This window comes from Prionailurus bengalensis, chromosome C2 (assembly GCF_016509475.1).
Source record: "Prionailurus bengalensis isolate Pbe53 chromosome C2, Fcat_Pben_1.1_paternal_pri, whole genome shotgun sequence".
NCBI classification, from domain to species: domain Eukaryota; kingdom Metazoa; phylum Chordata; class Mammalia; order Carnivora; family Felidae; genus Prionailurus; species Prionailurus bengalensis.
Genome location: NC_057350.1, coordinates 75,408,577 through 75,426,784, shown reverse-complemented (window position 1 = coordinate 75,426,784; position 18,208 = coordinate 75,408,577). Strand labels below are relative to the sequence as shown.

Sequence of the window (18,208 nt, the reverse complement as noted above, 5' to 3'; positions counted from 1 at the left end):
TTCTAGCTAGTCAGAGTTCACTACTCCCTCAATTCTTATTTTAGCAAATACGGGAAGCAAGGTCTTAGCAATTTCACCTATGGAATTTAAAGAAGACACGTCTGTCTTCAAAATTTTCCCTTCAAAAATTTCCCTTTGAGTCTGGGCATTTGGGGGCAGATAGCAGGCAAGGCTTACCTGGCTGGCTGTTTTGCAGGGCTTAACCACCATGGCATGTGCTGGCACTCCCTTGATGTGGAAATCGTCCCCAGAAACCGCCATCTCCTGTTTCACAAATGGGATATTTCTTTGTAGAGATTCAGTTCTTATTCGTCCACTGATACCACGCTCAAACCCCCTCTTTGAGAAAATCCTCAGGCCACCTTGATATATTCTCAGTGTCACCTCCCTCAGTCAGATGGAGGTGAACCAGACTTATTCTGCCACGGGGCTGGGGGGGGGGGGCGGAGTGCATTGGAAATGCCACAGAACTTGCAAGGCAGACACCTCTGAATTATTCATGCAATTTATCCTGCTTTCTCTGTTGGAATGTGCTGCATAAAGGTTCATTCTCCGCTTCTGAAAAGCTTAACTTGAAAATAGTGGGCATGAAGAGGCAGGCTTGTGTGAGGCAAGCACCATACTGTCTTTGTTTTCCCGGAGTTCGACACTGTTCCCACCCTTCCTTCTCTGTCTAATTTGAATCGATAGTCCTCAGGGCCAGGCAGGGCAGGGACTGTGATGTACATGGCTAGCGTTCAGTAAACGCTCAGTAATTGGTGTAATAATAACCCTAAATTATAGTCAAAGGAACCTTTTACCCAAAGATGTCAAAATGCTTTGTAATCATATCATCCAGCAGCTGAAATAATCTCAGAAAGGAAATGGTAATTCCTACTTAAAGATACAGAAAAACAGTAACCCAGAAGAAATGGGGGGACTGGCAGAGTGACATCAGACTGCTACAGAGCCATATCCCACTAGCGCTGGAAGGGACCCTAGAGACTGTCTCCTTTAGCAGGGTAGCACGCGGGGATCACTGAGGCCTAGAACTGCACAGGGCTTCCGGGAGTAGGAGTGGGCTTGTGGCGAGTGTTTCCTGTACTACACAGAGTCTATCTTCTATGTCAACCACAGCAACTCCAACTGTTGGTTTTTTAATAGAATGTTTCTGAATAGGTTTCCTTTGGAGAAAAGATTCCAGCTCTGTTATTTCATTTTGTTTGTTTGTTTTATATGAACACTGCTGATCTAATGCAAACCCTTTTGCTTTAAGGTCATGGGAGCCAACACTTTAACAAGAGGGATGCCTTCACAGGGTCAAGCAGTCAGAGCAGAGCCAAAACGGGAACCGGGAAACCAGAGACCTGGTCCTGAACTATACGTTTTGCTCTTAAATCTACTTCAAAATCTCAACAAAAGCTCTTTCACGGTTTCCCTTTTTATTTCTTCCAGTCTTAGAAACAAAGTCAATATTCAATTAATAGGAATAAAACTTTTGGTAACAATGAGTTATCCTAAGCAGTGGAGACAGTGCTGTTTCCTAATCCCCATGTTCTAAAAAACTTTACAGCCAGACATTGCTCAAAAGTTGGAAAATAATTATACAGCAATTATGTTGTCTCAAGAGTTGGAAGATATAGAGTAATTGCATGAATATGGTTAACTTACAATGTCCCAGGCATACTATCAGGGATTTTTTTTTAAATGCATCATTCCATTTATCCTCATAATAACGCCACAATGGAGATACTGTTATTAGTTAAATTGTACAGATGAGGAAAACAGACTTAGATTAGTTTGTCCATCACTACTGCATGTACCTCTCTCTATATTGAAAGTATTGAATATGATAAAATCTGTGTTGCTCTGGCATTGAAGAAGCTTCTTAGGTTCTCTGCAGAGCAGGATCTTACCCAGGTAGTGGCTTCAAACATCTTGAGATCCAGAGGATCTCCCTGGATGGTCCCATCAAGAAGAATCAGAGAGTGGCAGCTGGCCATGGCCGCACACAGCGGGCCCCATGGCAAAGACCTGCCGGACACAAAGCTGTGGACTTCCTGGAACCTGAAGGAGAAAAGGGAAGGGCCTTCAGTCTATCCATCCATGCTCAAATGGAGCTTGTGGAAGTAAATATCTGTTGAAAACTTACTGCAGCATGCATGGTTACACTAGCATGCATCTTCTAATGCCCCCAAATTAATCATGCTTTATTTAGCCATTATTCTTCTATAAATTCAGCAAGCGTGAGAAAGGTCTTTGAGGTTTGTTTCAAACTCTTTCTTTTCCTTGCTCTTTCTCTGGCACTGATTTAATCCCAGAGGTATAGAAAAAACTAGAAGTATCACCCTTAGTTTGAAACACATCCACTACCACCCCAACTACCAGACCACTTCATTTCCAATGCGGTGAGAAGCACAGGCTAGCTCATTGTATGGCTGTGTGTGTATATGTGCATCTCCTTCACTCAACCCTTCGGGGCAGGCATACATTTTTCCATCTTTCTCTCCAACATATCTGATGTTTGGCCCACAGCAGATACTCAACAAATGTATGAGTGAATAAATGAATGAGTTAGTTACTGGAAAACCGAAAGACTTTAATGATAAAGAACTTTATTTATTTATTTATTTATTTATTTTTTCTCAGCGTTTATTTTTATTTTTGGGACAGAGACAGAGCATGAACGGGGGAGGGGCAGAGAGAGAGGGAGACACAGAATCGGAAACAGGCTCCAGGCTCTGAGCCATCAGCCCAGAGCCTGACGCGGGGCTCGAACTCACGGACCGCGAGATCGTGACCTGGCTGAAGTCAGACGCTTAACCGACTGCGCCACCCTGGCGCCCCAATGATAAAGAACTTTAAAAAAAAAAGCATTTTTGAAAAGGACATTGTGTCCCCCTCTTCCATCCTGACATCTAGCGTCCATCATCACCATCATTTTTTTATAGAAAGTAGCCTCGTCTAAAACCTACTGAGGTACAACTCCAATTGTCACATGCAGGGTTCTTTCACTAAGTCAGAGATGAAGTCAAGTGTGGCCTCAGGTTCACTAGATGCATGTCCTTTGAAGCCTTGCTGTCGTGTCTTACACGTGGAGTATCGTAGGTGGTCCACAAAGCAGCCCATCGTACATGGGGGACCTCAGAGGGGCAGGTGCTTCCAAGCGGCCAGAGTCTACATGCTCTTGTTTCAGATTTGTGGACCAGCTCAGCTGTGGCCCTATTATCTCTTCTTCCTCTGGGGTTACCATAGGGCCTCTAGCTGTGCCTCCAATGTGCAGTTTCCAGACCTCTCTACCACCCTAATTACTCATTACTGGAAAAGTTTTTATGTGTCACATTTTGTCTTAAAACATGTTCTCCAGGATCAGATTATTATTTCCCATGATATGGACACTGAATTTCTTTACATATGGCCTTAGTTTGCTCTAGCCTTTTATTCCTGAAAGCCTCCCCATCACAGAGCTAACTCATAATCCAGGCGTATTTCTTCCTGTCTTCCTCATTCAAGTTTCCCTACAAGTTCAAAAACCTCTTGGCTGATTACTGACCCTGTTGATTATATTTATTATTATATATCAGTAGTTCAAGTGGTCTTAGTGGTTTCCAACACGTCCCCCAGTATTTTAGTACACATTAAGCAATCACCAGCAGCGTGATTAACACAGATGCTTAAGCTCACACTGAAAAGCAAACACAGATTAAGGGAAAAAAATCTTATTTTTAAGATGGCACACATATTGTCATTGCTACGTAATTCTGAATATATAATTCTGAGTTCCTGGGGACTGGGCCAAACTCTTGTTTGTATAACAAATAAATAGAACTCTCTCTCATCCTTGTCCTTGTATTTTTATTTGAATGTTTATGATTGATCCTGCTCAAGTAGCCCAGGTGGCCTTCTAATGGTTCTTGAAGTATCTGGCACATTGGGCAGGACTTTTTGGAAAAGAATTATTAAAGATGAGCTTACCTTTTACAAGAAGATATTTAATAGCCTGTAAGTCAGATGCTGACTTCTACCTAGTATTGAGTAGGTTTTCTCTGATGTTATCTTTCTTTTCAAATTTTAAATTTCCCTTTTAGGAAGCAAGAGTAGCAGGCTTAATTAATCAATAACAAACATTGTATCAATGTTTTTATTTCAATTTGACAGGTTACTTTTATTTATTTATTAAATTTTTTTAACATTTATTCATTTTTGAAAGGCAGAGAGAGACAGAGCGCGGACGGGGCAGGGGCAGAGAGAGAGGGAGACACAGAAACAGAAGCAGGCTCCAGGCTCCGAGCTGTCAGCACAGAGCCCGACGCGGGGCTCGAACTCACAGACCGCGAGATCACGACCTGAGCTGAAGTCGGCCGCTTAACCGACTGAGCTACCCAGGCGCCCCTGACAGGTTACTTTTAGAAATAGAAAGTTTTGTGAATAAGAAGATGCCTGAATTCAATAAGTGGAAAAGCATTCAAAAGATGGAACATAAAAAAAAAAAGGTGGAACATAGTAAGTTCATTTTAATTAAACTTTTGCTGGGCACCTCTTGTGTGTGCCCATGTGCCTAGTATAGTGCTACAGCACTAGAAACACAAATATAAATAAAAGACCAACTACTCTCAGGATGCTCACGCATTTGAACAAAAACATACATTTTTTGTGGAAGCTGAAGCGGAAACATACAAATGAACAGGAAGACCAGGTCTATATCTAAATCTATGTTTGAGACAAAATGAAAAGAACTTGAGAACGTTTAATATTTATGAGGTTTCTCCTGTGGACCAAAGTGGCTAGAAGCACTGAGATCTATTTGTTAACCCAGGAAATAGACTTGCTTATAAATAATATTTTCATATGAGACTGTATTACACACATGTAATTAAAATATTTTGTGGATAAATTATAGGTCACCTGCATATAAGAAGAACCACAATGTACCTTTTATGTATTAGATGCTTTTGTGATGGAGGATGTGAGGATACCGGGGAAATACTTTCGTTTAAAAAAAAAATGTAAAAGTCAGATGGTTCGTGTTCTGTTCGCAAGTAGAGGTAGTGACCACAAAAAGCAGACGGGGGGGGGGGGGGGGGGGTGCAATGTCAGACATGCCCACAAGAGGGCCACACAAGAGAGCCATGCAAATCATACCACCCCGAGCTGAAAATTGCCAAAAACCGAGTCTTTTCTGGCCAGAAAGCAGGAGTTGCCCTGCACCCAAAAGGTGGAGTTTCCAGAACTGCAATACCAAGGAAAATTAGTGCATTAGCTACGGGTTCACGGCTGCTGCTCTTCCTGAAACTCACTGTGCACAAGTCAGTGCAGTGTTCTCCTTCCAGGCAAACTGAAAGGCTTCAGTTTGTAGAAGGAATGTTACCTCCCTGAGGGACCGTGTCCTGGTATTCTCCAAATCAGGTACACTGGGTCAACTTCAGGCCCCTCACTAATATGCTGACAGCAAATTACAGTTTTAAGATTTATTTGCAGGGTGCCTGGGTGGCTTAGTTGGTTAAGCATCTGACTTTGGCTCAGGTCATGATCTCGGGCTCTGTGCTGACAGCTCAGAGCCTGGAGCCTTCTTTGGATTCTGTGTCTCCCTCTCTCTCTGCCCCTCCCCTGCTCTCTCTCTCTCTCTCTCTCTCCCTCTCGCTTGCTCAAAAATAAATAAACATTAAAAAAAATTAAAAATGGTTTTACAAATCACATCTTAGCAAAGACGCGAAACCCCTCTGTCTCCTAGGTTTGCGAGTGGAATGGGGCAGGGGATAGGGTGTAGGGAGCTATGCATGTTTCAGTAAGACTTGGAAGTGCTCCAGAGAGACATTACATGAAGCACTCTGGCAACCGACTGCTCTGAAGCCAAAATGTCTTCATTATTAATTTTCAGGAGAAAATGCAGAGTATTTTCTCTGGGAAAAGAGAAACTCCAGTGCATTCAGTCCCAGGTACTCACCCACTCCTATCGCAGGGCACAGCTCCCCAGAGATCCAAACCATCCCTTGTTAAGGTGCCTGTCTAAACAGAAACGAGGGCTCGGTTTACTCTGAAGCGACAGCCCCTAAGGTATGTTTTAACAGGGAAATACATGTCACAAACACGTTACTGAAATCAGCACCTCAAGGAAGGACACAGTCAGGTGGGAATCCTGGGGTCCTCGGCAGAAGCTTGGACGGCTCCTACCAGTTGTACCACCCACCAAGCTGGCGATAAAGGAAGAAAACGGTATCTGTCTTACAGACTTCAGAGGCTGGTTGTGAGGATCTAATGGGAAAGTCTTGGTAAGCCTGTAAGAGCTATAAAATGGGTGAGTCCCAGGTTTTACAGCAGAAGATAAAAGTAGGTCATCAGAAATAAGTAATGGGAGTAGACTTTTTCCCTGCTCTAAACAGGTGGTTTGCTCTTTGACACCTGTTAGGTTAAAGAGGGTGCTTTTTGGTATTTCTCTCCGTACAAGATAATGATGAAGAGCTTGGACTCGTTTAAAACACTAGCTGTATGACCTGGGAGAGTTATTTAATCCCTCTGAACCTCAGAGCCCTTACCTGTACAATGTGCTTATAATCGGATGAGGTTATTGTGAACGTCAAATTGGATAATACAAATAAAGTGCTTGATTTAATGTCTGACAGAGTAAGAGCAAATTATGATAATTACCCCTAATTATTACTTATTTTATGCAAATTCATGTCATAATGATTTGTCCCACCCCTGCTTCTTTTGCCAAGTGCAGGGATGAGATGACCCCACAAATAGAACATTCTTTGTTATGCTAATTGGATCACAAAATAATTCAGAAATGCTGGCAAGAGCCATGTTAGCCTTCTGATCATGGTAGGTCTCTCTGATAGTCCAGTAACCATGTAATATAGCTCCGATCCTATTACTTTTCTGTCCTCAAGAACTTCAATGTCCTGTTTAATGGACACAGGGTTTCCATTCGGGAAGATAGAACAATTCTCAAGATGGATGGCGGTGATGATTGCGCAACAATGTAAGTGCACTTAAAGCCACTTAAAGATGGTCAAAACGGTAAATTTTATGGAATGTTCATTTTGCCACAACAAAAGTAAGAAAAAGGAGAACAACAATTAAAAAAGCAAAAACAGAACCAAAAACCACTTTCAAAGGTTCGGCACTGCCTGAAAGGTATGTACAAATGTCTTAGCCAGATAGCAAAGGTGTACAAACCTCTCCTATTACTGACGTCTTGCTCTAGTCAAAACCACTGGCTCTATTGCTTTCCTAAATCCACTCATTTGCCCATATTCACCTGCCTATTATACCCTTGTGTTGTATTAATTTTCTATATATTATGATGATTTGACATCTTAAAAAACCTTTCTAAGGAAAGACTCCATCTCCTGGGCTAGCCAATTCTTAGAGATAGTAAGGGACTCTGCGTGCCTTTGACATGCAAACTAATCATCTACCTGGCCCCTACTCCTCAGGAGGCAATAGTCCTCTGCCTTCATCATCCTGGGGCCAAGGGCCAGAGACCACCCTGCAGCCCAAAGCTCACCCAAATCGTTCAAACTAGCCAGTCATAAGCTGTTTACCCTGCCCTGACCTGCCTTCCCCGTAGAGACCCCAGTAAAGGCCCTGGTCTAGGCATTTCCTCAGATCCCTTATCCAAACTTGCCATTCCTCCCATGGCCCATAGGACTGTGCCTTTCCTTACCAGGAGAACTGTAATGTTAAACTTCTTTCAAAGGCATTGACCTCTGTCTGCAGTCATCAATCCCCTTTATAAATGAAGACCTGGACACAAAACAGCCCATCATCCCTGCCTTACCCTCTCACAGCCCCTCCCCTCACTCAGTATAGGCAGACACCAGACCGAAAGAATATATTCAGGAGGAGGTAGAATAAGAGGCTGGTTGGGAATAACTGGCATATAGTCAAGAATAATTTTAAGCAATATACTACAGATGGGAAAATACAGTAAGGATTTGATTGGAGCTTTCCTATAGCCAAGTGCAACTGCCCAAGGAAAATACAGTTAAATAAATTCTTCCCTTTTTTATTCATTATTTATTATGATTAATTATTATTTATTCATCATTATGCATTATTCATTATTCATCATTGTCTATTATTATCCATTATTTATTTATTCATTATTAAACCAATAAATATTTATTGGGCACTGACTATACGCTAGGCAATATTCTTGACCATGGTAGTGGTCAAGCAGGGACCATAGTGAAGGGTTTAAGTTTTGTTCCTTGTATGTGGTTTTGTCTGGGGAGGGACAGAATGCTACCTTAATTAACTGTGTTTTAGAAAATACTAGAGCTGGAAGGACTTTCAAAGACCCGCTTATTCAGTACCTACTCTCCCTCTTCTAAACCCCAGAATTTGGAAGCTCAAGAGACGTGCCTTTCCTAGATTACGCATCCAACCAGAGATAAAAGGAAGGCAGATAACACATCCTGTGTTTCCTGCCCCAGAAAAGTGTGAAGCGCCTCTACCCGATGACAACGATGATAAAAATGGCAATGATAATGAGGGTGAAACACACATACCTTGTCAAAGCAGACAAGGTTTAATTGTCCACATACATTGATCCTCTGGGGGCTGATGCAAAAGATGCCTCTCTTCTTCAGCCTCTTCTGGGCATAGATAATGCCTGTGGTCAGAGCAGCAGGTAGAGCTGGAGGGACCGCAATTGTGATGACATCAAGGGCTTTCTTCACCACCTCCTCTGGAGGCTCCTGGGACATAAAGTCACTCTTCAGCTATTATAGGTAAATCAGTCCTGAACAGCATGGTGCATATGACTTTTTTTTCCTTCTTTTTGTTTACTTCCTTAGGTCAGATTCCCAGAAATGATATGAGTGGGTCAAAAAGTATGCACGGTTTATGGCTCTCATAGATTTTCCAAAGTGCAATGAAACAGTTTGTAACGAGTCATTGCTGCTACCAGCAGAGAACAATGTACAAATTTGCCAGGGCCTCACCAACATGGGGTATCCAGGTTTTATTTTCAGCTCCTTATTTACTAACGCCAAAATACTACGTTACTGGGATAAACATATTCTCAGATAGAAAATGAAAAAATGGTGTAAGAAGTGTACAAGATGAGAGGCACTGTTGGTAGCTCGGGAAACAGCGTTTTGCCCCTCTAGTTCTGATTGTTATAATATTACTTGGGGATCAATCTCTCATATTGGCGAACTGTGAGTACATGTGCAGGTATCAGCATTTGGCTTTGTTTCCCAGGTTTATAAACCATGGCTGAGATTAAGGTTAACACGCAGAGTATAAATTATACCTCCATGAGTGTTACGTGTGCATGTAGTAAAAGAACAAAAGCAACTTACCCCGCTGAGCACATAGACGCACAAAGTATAGATCATCCCAATGGTTGCTGTCCCTACAAGGCACAGGAGGAACCTGATGGCATCCCTGTAAAGCTTAAAATTCATTGGCTTCGGGTACAGAATGGATCTCACGAGGTCCCCTTTTGCAGTGTTGAATCCTGAAGTAAGAAACACACAATCCACATTCTTAGGATGACAAATCCTACTCCTAGCATGCTTCTAAGCCTCAACTTGGCCTTTGTTTTTCTCTAGAGATATTTCAACAGTGCTTAAACCCAAACACAATTAAAGGATAATTGGGAAGACACCTGAGTGCTAGAATGGAACTATCTTACTTTTTCAGAGCCTATTCCCTTCTGATCTTTCTTCTCTCTACTTTCAAAATCAATGCGACCCAGAGATAGGAAACGACCACACTGGGATCAGAACACAGCCTTGCCCAATATAACTTCATTTTAAGGAAACGACTCACACACACACATACACACACACACACACACACACACACACGTTACTTGAAATTAAACCATAGGACCCAGTAAATACTGATGGACTTAATTTCTAATACTTTTCAGTGTCAAGTTTTCAATTTCTTTTTTAAAATTGTTTTAATGTTTATTTATTTTTGAGACAGAGGGAGACAGAGCACGAGTGGGGGAGGGGCACAGAATCGGAAACAGGCTCCAGGCTCCGAGCTGTCAGCACAGAGCCCAATGCAGGGCTTGAACCCACGAACCGTGAGATCATGACCTGAGCTGAAGTTGGACGCTTAACCGACTGAGCCACCCAGGCGCCCCTCAAGTTTTCAATTTCTAACCCTGGCTAGAAAAAACTTGGGATTTGGGGGCTAAAAGATTTAAGTTCTAGACCCAGGTCTGTCAGTAACTATGTGATTTTTTTTTTTAAGTTTGTTCAGATTGTGCTGACCTCAGCCTATTTATGTACGAAGTGGGAACAAGCATCTTTGCTGTGCAGGTTTGATATATAGAGATAGTTTCTAAACTATAAAACACATTAATAGTAATTATTGTCATCGGTATTTTGTTGACTAAAAGGCATGTGCCATAGTGCAATTCACACTTGAAATATGGAACTTTAATAGGTTTGGTTCGTTATCGAAAGACTATTGCTTACCTAATAGATTTCAGGCACTAGACACACTGACCAAAAATATTTCATTAAAGTAACAAACCAAATAAGGGACGCTCACTCACCAGTCTGTAGCACCACCGCCCTCACGGTCCCGGAGCACGCTCCCTTGGCTTGGATAACCTCTGTCCCACAGAAAAGGACATGCCTTTTATAATCGGCTTCACTCTGCGTTTTCCAGGGCATGGAGCTCTCCATCTTGGGCAATGGAGTTTTGGTGACTGGAATACTTTCTCCTATAGAAAACAAACATCTCATTTAAATCACGTATGCATTCACTAGGCATGCGGTGGATGTTTGTTATAAGCCTGCAGGGGGTGGCAGGGACAACCCTAGGTATTAGGGATACAAGGAGATTGTTTTTTAGGAGATTTGTAGTCCCAATAAATATGAATAATGTTGTATTATAAATACTATAAGTATTGTAACATCCAACACGGACATTAAAGAAGGCTAGAAATAGCTGTGTAGGGAATAGCAAGTTGTGAGGTCCAGAATGTGGGGCATGGGGAATGAGGGGCCATGAGACCTGTGCAGGAAACCAAAGCAGGGAGGCCCTAGGTGCACATATTTAAGTGTTTACATGGTTTTTGTAGGCATTAGTGGCAGAAGGGAGTGGGGAGATATTTAAGTGTTTTATTCAGGAGAGTAATATCATATTCATGTACGAGAGAGAGTACTTTATCTGCAGTACAGGGAATGGATTGAAGTCTGGTGAGGTTGGAAGCTGGACATCCAGATGGAGAGAACAAGGTCTGACTTATGGCAGCAGGCAGTGAGGGTAAAAAGAAGTCCAGGAGCTGATAAATAAGAAGGTAAGAAGTTATAAAACTTGGGGAGAATTTTATATTGGGAGGTCATAGGAACAGAGAAATTCAAAATGGCTTCTTGGTTTCCAACTTGGGGAAATGAGCAGAGGGTGGCATTAGTCATCAACACAGGGATTATAGGAGGAAGGAAGAGTTGCTTTATGTTCACCATGAGTTGGAGATGTCTCGTGGAATGGCTATGTTGCGACGTCTTGCATTTATTTATTTATTTGAGTCTGGAGTTCAAGGGAGAAGCCTAGGCCAGAGACATTTAGTCAAAGTTCACCACCTTACAGGCTATGATTAAAGTCACAAGAGAGAGAAGATTACTGAGGGACCAAGAGTGAGGATAGAAGAGGATAGGACTAGGACATAGCTCTGAGCACTACCAACAATCAGGAGCAGCATGGGACATGGCGCTATCTTGGACAGTTAGGGAGAAGAGAGTTTTCCAAAGGGAAAGATGGTCAGAATCATCAAAAGCAGCAGAGAGGTCAACAAGAAGAGAAATCTAAGGAATCCATTGGGTTTGGCAATTGGGACATGGGTGACTGCTGCCAGTGACATGGAAGGAGCAGATGGCAGTGGGCTGAAGTGCTAATACAGGGTGGTGAATGACGTTGAGGAAGTAATTAGGGTCTGATGTGTGGAATAAACCTTGTAAAGCCTTCCACTGGCCTTTGAAAAGAGGGCAGTACAAAGTCAGAGATATGTCCCACTGTAGTAGGGCCACTTTGTGCCAGAAGAAAGGTACTTAGCATTGCAGAGGTCCCAGCACTAAAGGAATTTTACAAATCTACGGATTCCTTGTATGAAGAAACATGGCCTGCCACACATTAAAAAAATTGGGGTGGGGGGAGACCATACGCCTGGGTGGGTCAGTCGGTTGAGTGTCTGACTTTGGCTCAGGTCATGATCTCACAGTTCGTGAGTTCGGGCCCCACGTTGGGCTCTGTGCTGACAGCTCAGAGACTGGAGACTGTTTCCGACTCTGTGTCTCCCTCTCTCTCTGCTCCTCCCTGTTCATGCTCTGTTTCTCTCTGTCTCCAAAAATAAATAAACATTTAAAAAACATTTTTTAATAAAAAAATAAAAAACATTTTTTGGTAAAGTTACATAGAAGAAAGATACATGTTCTTGTCTCCATTTCATGCCTTCCTGGTCTGTCCTAGAGAAATGGATTCAATTTTGGCTTCAGTGGGAACCACAGTATGTCAATGTGTCTTCTCAGCCCCCTAGTCCATCTGTGAAAAACACTTTATGATTCTTCTTTATCTTACAGAAATGTTGGCACAACATCTCCTCAAATGTGCACTCGTGAGAACTCGAAGCACTGTGATCTCAAGGTCTCTTCTCTCTGGACCTCAGCTTCCATTTCCATGAGATACAGTGACCTCTAAGGTCCCTCCCTGCTCTAGCAGCATGCTACTTAAAAATGAAATTCAATTAGTCCTAAAGTCCCAGTGTGTTTTCAGGCAGCAGATGTGTGACAAATCCTTTGTCGTGAACCTTTTCACATATTCAAGCCAAGGCAGGGAAGAGCTTGGACTTGACCTTCTGGGTTTCAGGATGTCATCAATAGCTTCATATCTTCCAAGTTTATCAAAAGATATAATTTATATGAAAATACTGAACATAAAAGTCACAGATGATTTGAAATGTCTAATGATCTCTACAGTCTTCTAAGGTAAAGCGACAGGGTTGCATAACCTTTGTTCAAGAAGAAAATGCTAAGCACTCAGAAAATTACAACTGTATCAAACTTAGGACACAGAAAGCAGCTTTAATTTGAACTCTCCCATCCAGAGCAGGACAGTCAAGTAAGAATTGTGAGAGTGTAATATCCCACAGCAAGCCCCAGCTTTGCCACGGTTGTTCTGATAGAGAAGGAACCTGGGAGAGCTTGCCAAGGCTGTAAGTCGTGAGACAGAACCATACCTGTCAGCATGCCTTCATCTACCACACAGCTGCCATCAATCAGGATGGCATCGCATGGCATTTGCACTTTGTTTCCCGTCAAAATTAATAGATCTCCGGGTACCAGGAAGCGTGATTCCAGCTCTTGGACTCCAGCTGAAAGTGTGAGATGGCAGAGTCAAGTCAGATTTTTTTCTCACAACAAAGTAGTCCAACATCTAGCTTAATTGGAAATCAATGAAAAAGCAACGTAGATGGAACTGGAGGGTATTATGCTCAGTGAAATAAGTCAGGCAGAGAAAGACAGATATCATGTTTTCACTCATAGGTGGAATATGAGAAACTTAACAGAAGTCTGTGGGGGAAGGGAAGGAGAAAAATAGTTTCAAACAGCGAGAGAGGCAAACCATAAGAGACTCTTAAATATAGAGAACAAACTGAGGGTTGATGGGGGGGTAGGGGAGAGGGGAAAATGGGTGATAAACATTGAGAAGGGCATTTGTTGGAATGGGCTGGGTGTTGTATGTAAGCAATGAATCGTGGGAATCTACTTCTGAAGCCAAGAGCACACTATATACACTGTATGTTAGCTAACTTGAGAATACATTATATTTTTAAAAAAGGAAGCTATTCCTCAATGTTGATTCAAAATCTGAGAATAAGAGAAAAAAGTAATAAATTGCATAAAATGAAAACAGAGAAAAAACCTGAAGACAAATTTAGAAAACGTATTTGAAATTTACAGTACATTACATTACAAAAGATTAATATTCCTAATATATAAAGAATTCCTGAAAAAAGAGATGTACAGCAAATGACTATAGCAAAATTGCTGGAGATGTTAACAGTTCATACATGCACACACACACACACACACACACATACACACAGAGGCATACACACAATGCAAATGGCATTTGAAGAGATCTCATTCTTACTCATAATTTAAAAAATGAAAGTTTCTTCCCTCCTACCTACCTTCCTTCCTTTCCTCCCGTCTGCTTTCTTTTACTTTTTTCCTTCCTTACTCAATCCCAAAGCTAGAGGGGTTTAATAAGATAGGCATCCTTGCAGAAGGTTGGGTGGAGTGGGGTGTGGGGGCAGCCTGCTGCAAGTTTTGGAGCCTAAGCAGAATGGATAGGTGTTTACATGACCTGGTGCAGGGTGTCAGAGCCCAAGGAGGGATAGAAGGGCCACATTGGTGACAGTGGCCTGGTGTGGGATGTTGGAATCCAAGAAGGGTGAAAAAGGGGTCTACATGGAAGTAGGGGAGGGCATCAGTAATGATGGATGTTGGGTTCCACTCAGCAGGGATTGATAGAATAAGTAGATATAATGAGGCTAATAGGAGTCAGGTTTCTCATAAAGAAAGGAACTTACAAATATAGATGGAAATAAACCTAGAATAAACTCTTTGGTATTAGATTAGAATTAGAGACAACAATGTAAACTGACAGTTTTCAATAGATAAATAGGGAAATAATATAGATGTAAATGTATGTGTATATAAGAACATGCATATATAAAATACATTTGCTTATCTTTTGATATACATATATTCACTAATTCTGTTCTCTGAGAGGGCCTGGGAGCAGTGAAACCCCAATAATAATGTGCATATCTAGTGCCCAAATTTTGGTTTCTAAATTCTATTCCCCTCCCCAAAAAGAATCCTTGTTCCTTAAGGAAATGGCTGATTATAAGGCTGGGCCAAGAAAAGTATCATATAAGCTAGAACATTTTGTTGCTCAAGGAAATATGGAGAAAGAAAAAACATCAAAACCAATTTAACAGGCTTTCACTGCCTAAATGTGTAACAATTTGAGCATCACAGTAAATAAAGATAAATGAACTATAACCCATCAAATAAAATAGGAATTCATGAGTCCATATGATATAAGCACATGGATGAATAAATGAGGAGAAAGATAGTTTTTTCCTACAGTAACATTACAATTAATGTAGGAGAAAAGATAAAAATAGAAAATCACCATTTGGCAACCATCAAAGTAATAATTTAGCCAAGAAATAGCAACGGGTACTACAACTAGTGGGTAAATTTAATGAGGATAGTTTATTTATATCGTCTCAAAGTATCTCTCAACAAAATATTTATTAATTACAAAGGGGAAAAGAGTAAATTTATAGTGGAGAAACCTGGCCGGTACTATTTAGCAAAGTAATCCAAATTAACATCACCAGTAATAGGACAAATTTAAATTATGTAGCACTTGAGAGGAAGCAACAAGGACATAGCATCACTTCTGTGATATCCAGCCAAAAATGCATAACCTGAATGTAACTATTAGGAAATATCAGACAAATCCAGATTGTGAGACTTTCTACAAAATAATCAGAGTGAAAGGAATCAAAGTCATGAAAATCAAGGGAAGATTGAAAAATAAAGAGATATGTTGAACAACACCATTGTGTGATCCCAAATCCTTTTCTATTAAGAACATGATTAACCACTGGGAAAATTCGAATAGGGTCTGAGCATCAGTTTCTATTAATATATCAATATTAACTTCCTGATATTAACGGCTACACTGTCATTTATGTAGGAGAACGTCCTTGTCTTTAAGAAACACACACTAAACTATGTAAGAGTCATGGAGCCTTAGTTTGGAAACATACTCTCAAATTGCTCAGGGAAAAAGTTATTTGAACTATTCTGGCAACATTTCTGTAAGAGTCATGTTATTCCCTTAAAAAAGAAAAAATATATATATATACATATAACATTGCCCATCTATCTAATTAGAAAAATCTAAAAGTTTGCCAGCATAGTCTGTTGACAAGGCCATGAAGACACAGGCACTCTCACAATTTCTGGTTCAAATGCAAGTTGGTACCATCTCCATGGAAAGAAATTTAGCAATATGTACCTAGCAAAAGTACATACACACATCCATCCTTTAACTCAGCAATTTTACTTCTCGAAATCAATGCCAAAGATAAACTGGGGGCAATATGAAAAGACATATGCACAAACAAGCCTTTTTACTTCAGCACTATCTGTAATAGTAAAAACTAAAAAACAACAATAAAAAACATACTTCAATAGAGAATTGGTTGAATAAACAATGGCTCCGCCATACACAAGAGTACTATACAGCTGAAATCACACACGAAAACTATTTCTATATCCCATTATGAAAGACTCTCTATGAAACACAGTTAAGTATATAAATACACTTGAAACTAATATAGCATTCTATGTCAACTATACTTCAATTAAAATAAAGCATGTAAAGAATAGGAATATGCAATATAAGTGAAATGTGTATGGTATATCCCTGTCATCTAAACAGCAGTATAAATATATATAATCTTCTGTATACATGCGATACAGATATGGATATTGTATATAATTTTTGTATCCGTTAAATGTAAGAATAAATCAAAAGCAAACAAAAATGATTCTTCTAGAGATTACACAAGGTAGATAAAGAGGGATAGGGGGCGCCTGGTTGGCACAGTCCGTTAAGCGTCTGACTTCAGCCAGGTCACGATCTCGCGGTCCGTGAGTTTGAGCCCCGCGTCAGGCTCTGGGCTGATGGCTCAGAGCCTGGAGCCTGTTTCCGATTCTGTGTCTCCCTCTCTCTCTGCCCCTCCCCCGTTCATGCTCTGTCTCTCTCTGTCCCAAAAATAAATAAAAACGTTGAAAAAAAAATTAAAAAAAAAAGAGGGATAGGAGCCTGACTCTCCCAAATGTCTTGTCTTATGGATTTAAGACCTTTAAGATCTTTTGAACCATGCAGATAGTTTATGTAATCATAATACACATTTTATCTAATTTATAATTTATACATTATATATATAATTTTATTAAATTTATAAATTTATATTTTATACAATATATATTTGTGTATAATATCTACATAAAGGAATACAAAAAACAAATTTGAAAAGCTAACACTAAAAACCTAAGGCAAAATGAATGGGATGACCCTATCAAATTGTTGACATAAACAGAGAAGAATCATTTTGAGTAACTCTGAAACATAATTTTTTTTTAAAAATGTATAATTTGTACATTTGAAACGGCATATCATAAGTGGGAGAAAAGAAGAATTCCAACAAAACATGAAATTGTTTTTAGGAATTACATTCCTGCAGGGTGTCTTGGTTTGCTATTCTAAGATTAGTGTGTATAAGGAACAGAGCAAATGAGTAATTTGTTGCTATCATTGAGAATCAGGACACTTGAGATAGAGAAAGGAGAGACAATCAACAATCAACAATCAACAAAGTTAAGTAAAAAGCCCATAGCTCTAAACTTGAATTAGAAAGGCCAGTATGGAACTCATAATGTATTGTATCTTTAAGAAATTATTTCCTGGGTGCCTGGGTGGCTCAGTCAGTTAAGTGCTGACTTCGGTTCAGGCCATGATCTCGCGGTTCGTGAGTTCGAGTCCTGCGTTGGGCTCTGTGCTGACAGCTCAGAGCCTGGAGCCTGTTTCGGATTCCGTGTCTCCTTCTCTCTCTGCCCCTCCCCTGCTCACACTCTGTTTCTCTCTCTTTCTCAAACATAAATAAACATTTAAAAAAATAAATAAATTATTTCCTACCTCTGTCTCCTAAAAAGGCCTAGCAACAGTGACTAACACGTAGAAAAGAGCACTTCTAGTGCGCTGTTTGAGGTCTCTAACTACCATGACTAAGAGCTCTTTGGAAAAATGGATGTGTCCAGGTTTAGAGCAGAACTGTTCCAGATGAACTTGGAATATCATACCATATCAGAAAGCAATAAAATTTTCAAAGACTGCTGAAGTCATGGCAAAAGAATTCAGAAGCCAACCTGAGGAGGCACTCAACGGCCAAAGATGAGACAATTTGAGCACAGTAAGAATAAAAATTGCCATGGAGAGAAATGTACCAACAACGTTTAACATTATACATCCAGGGGCGCCTGGGTGGCTCAGTCGGTGAAGCGTCCGACTTCAGATCAGGTCACGATCTCGCGGTCCGCAAGTTCGAGCCCTGCGTCGGGCTCTGGGCTGATGGCTCAAAGCCTGGAGCCTGCTTCCGATTCTG

General features: G+C 40.8%; 1 protein-coding gene across 1 annotated transcript in view; it reads right to left on the bottom strand.

Moving 5' to 3' along the window:
• Window positions 1-18,208, bottom strand: part of ATP13A4 (ATPase 13A4) — a 112,830-nt gene that overhangs the window by 30,222 nt on the left and 64,400 nt on the right. The window contains exons 9-15 of the mRNA XM_043593294.1: window positions 13,190-13,324; window positions 10,508-10,678; window positions 9,294-9,451; window positions 8,496-8,684; window positions 5,924-5,985; window positions 1,896-2,046; window positions 178-264 (exon numbers count right to left, since the gene is read on the bottom strand). Coding sequence (XP_043449229.1) covers window positions 178-264; window positions 1,896-2,046; window positions 5,924-5,985; window positions 8,496-8,684; window positions 9,294-9,451; window positions 10,508-10,678; window positions 13,190-13,324 — 953 coding nt within the window. The remainder of the gene's footprint in view (window positions 1-177; window positions 265-1,895; window positions 2,047-5,923; window positions 5,986-8,495; window positions 8,685-9,293; window positions 9,452-10,507; window positions 10,679-13,189; window positions 13,325-18,208) is intronic.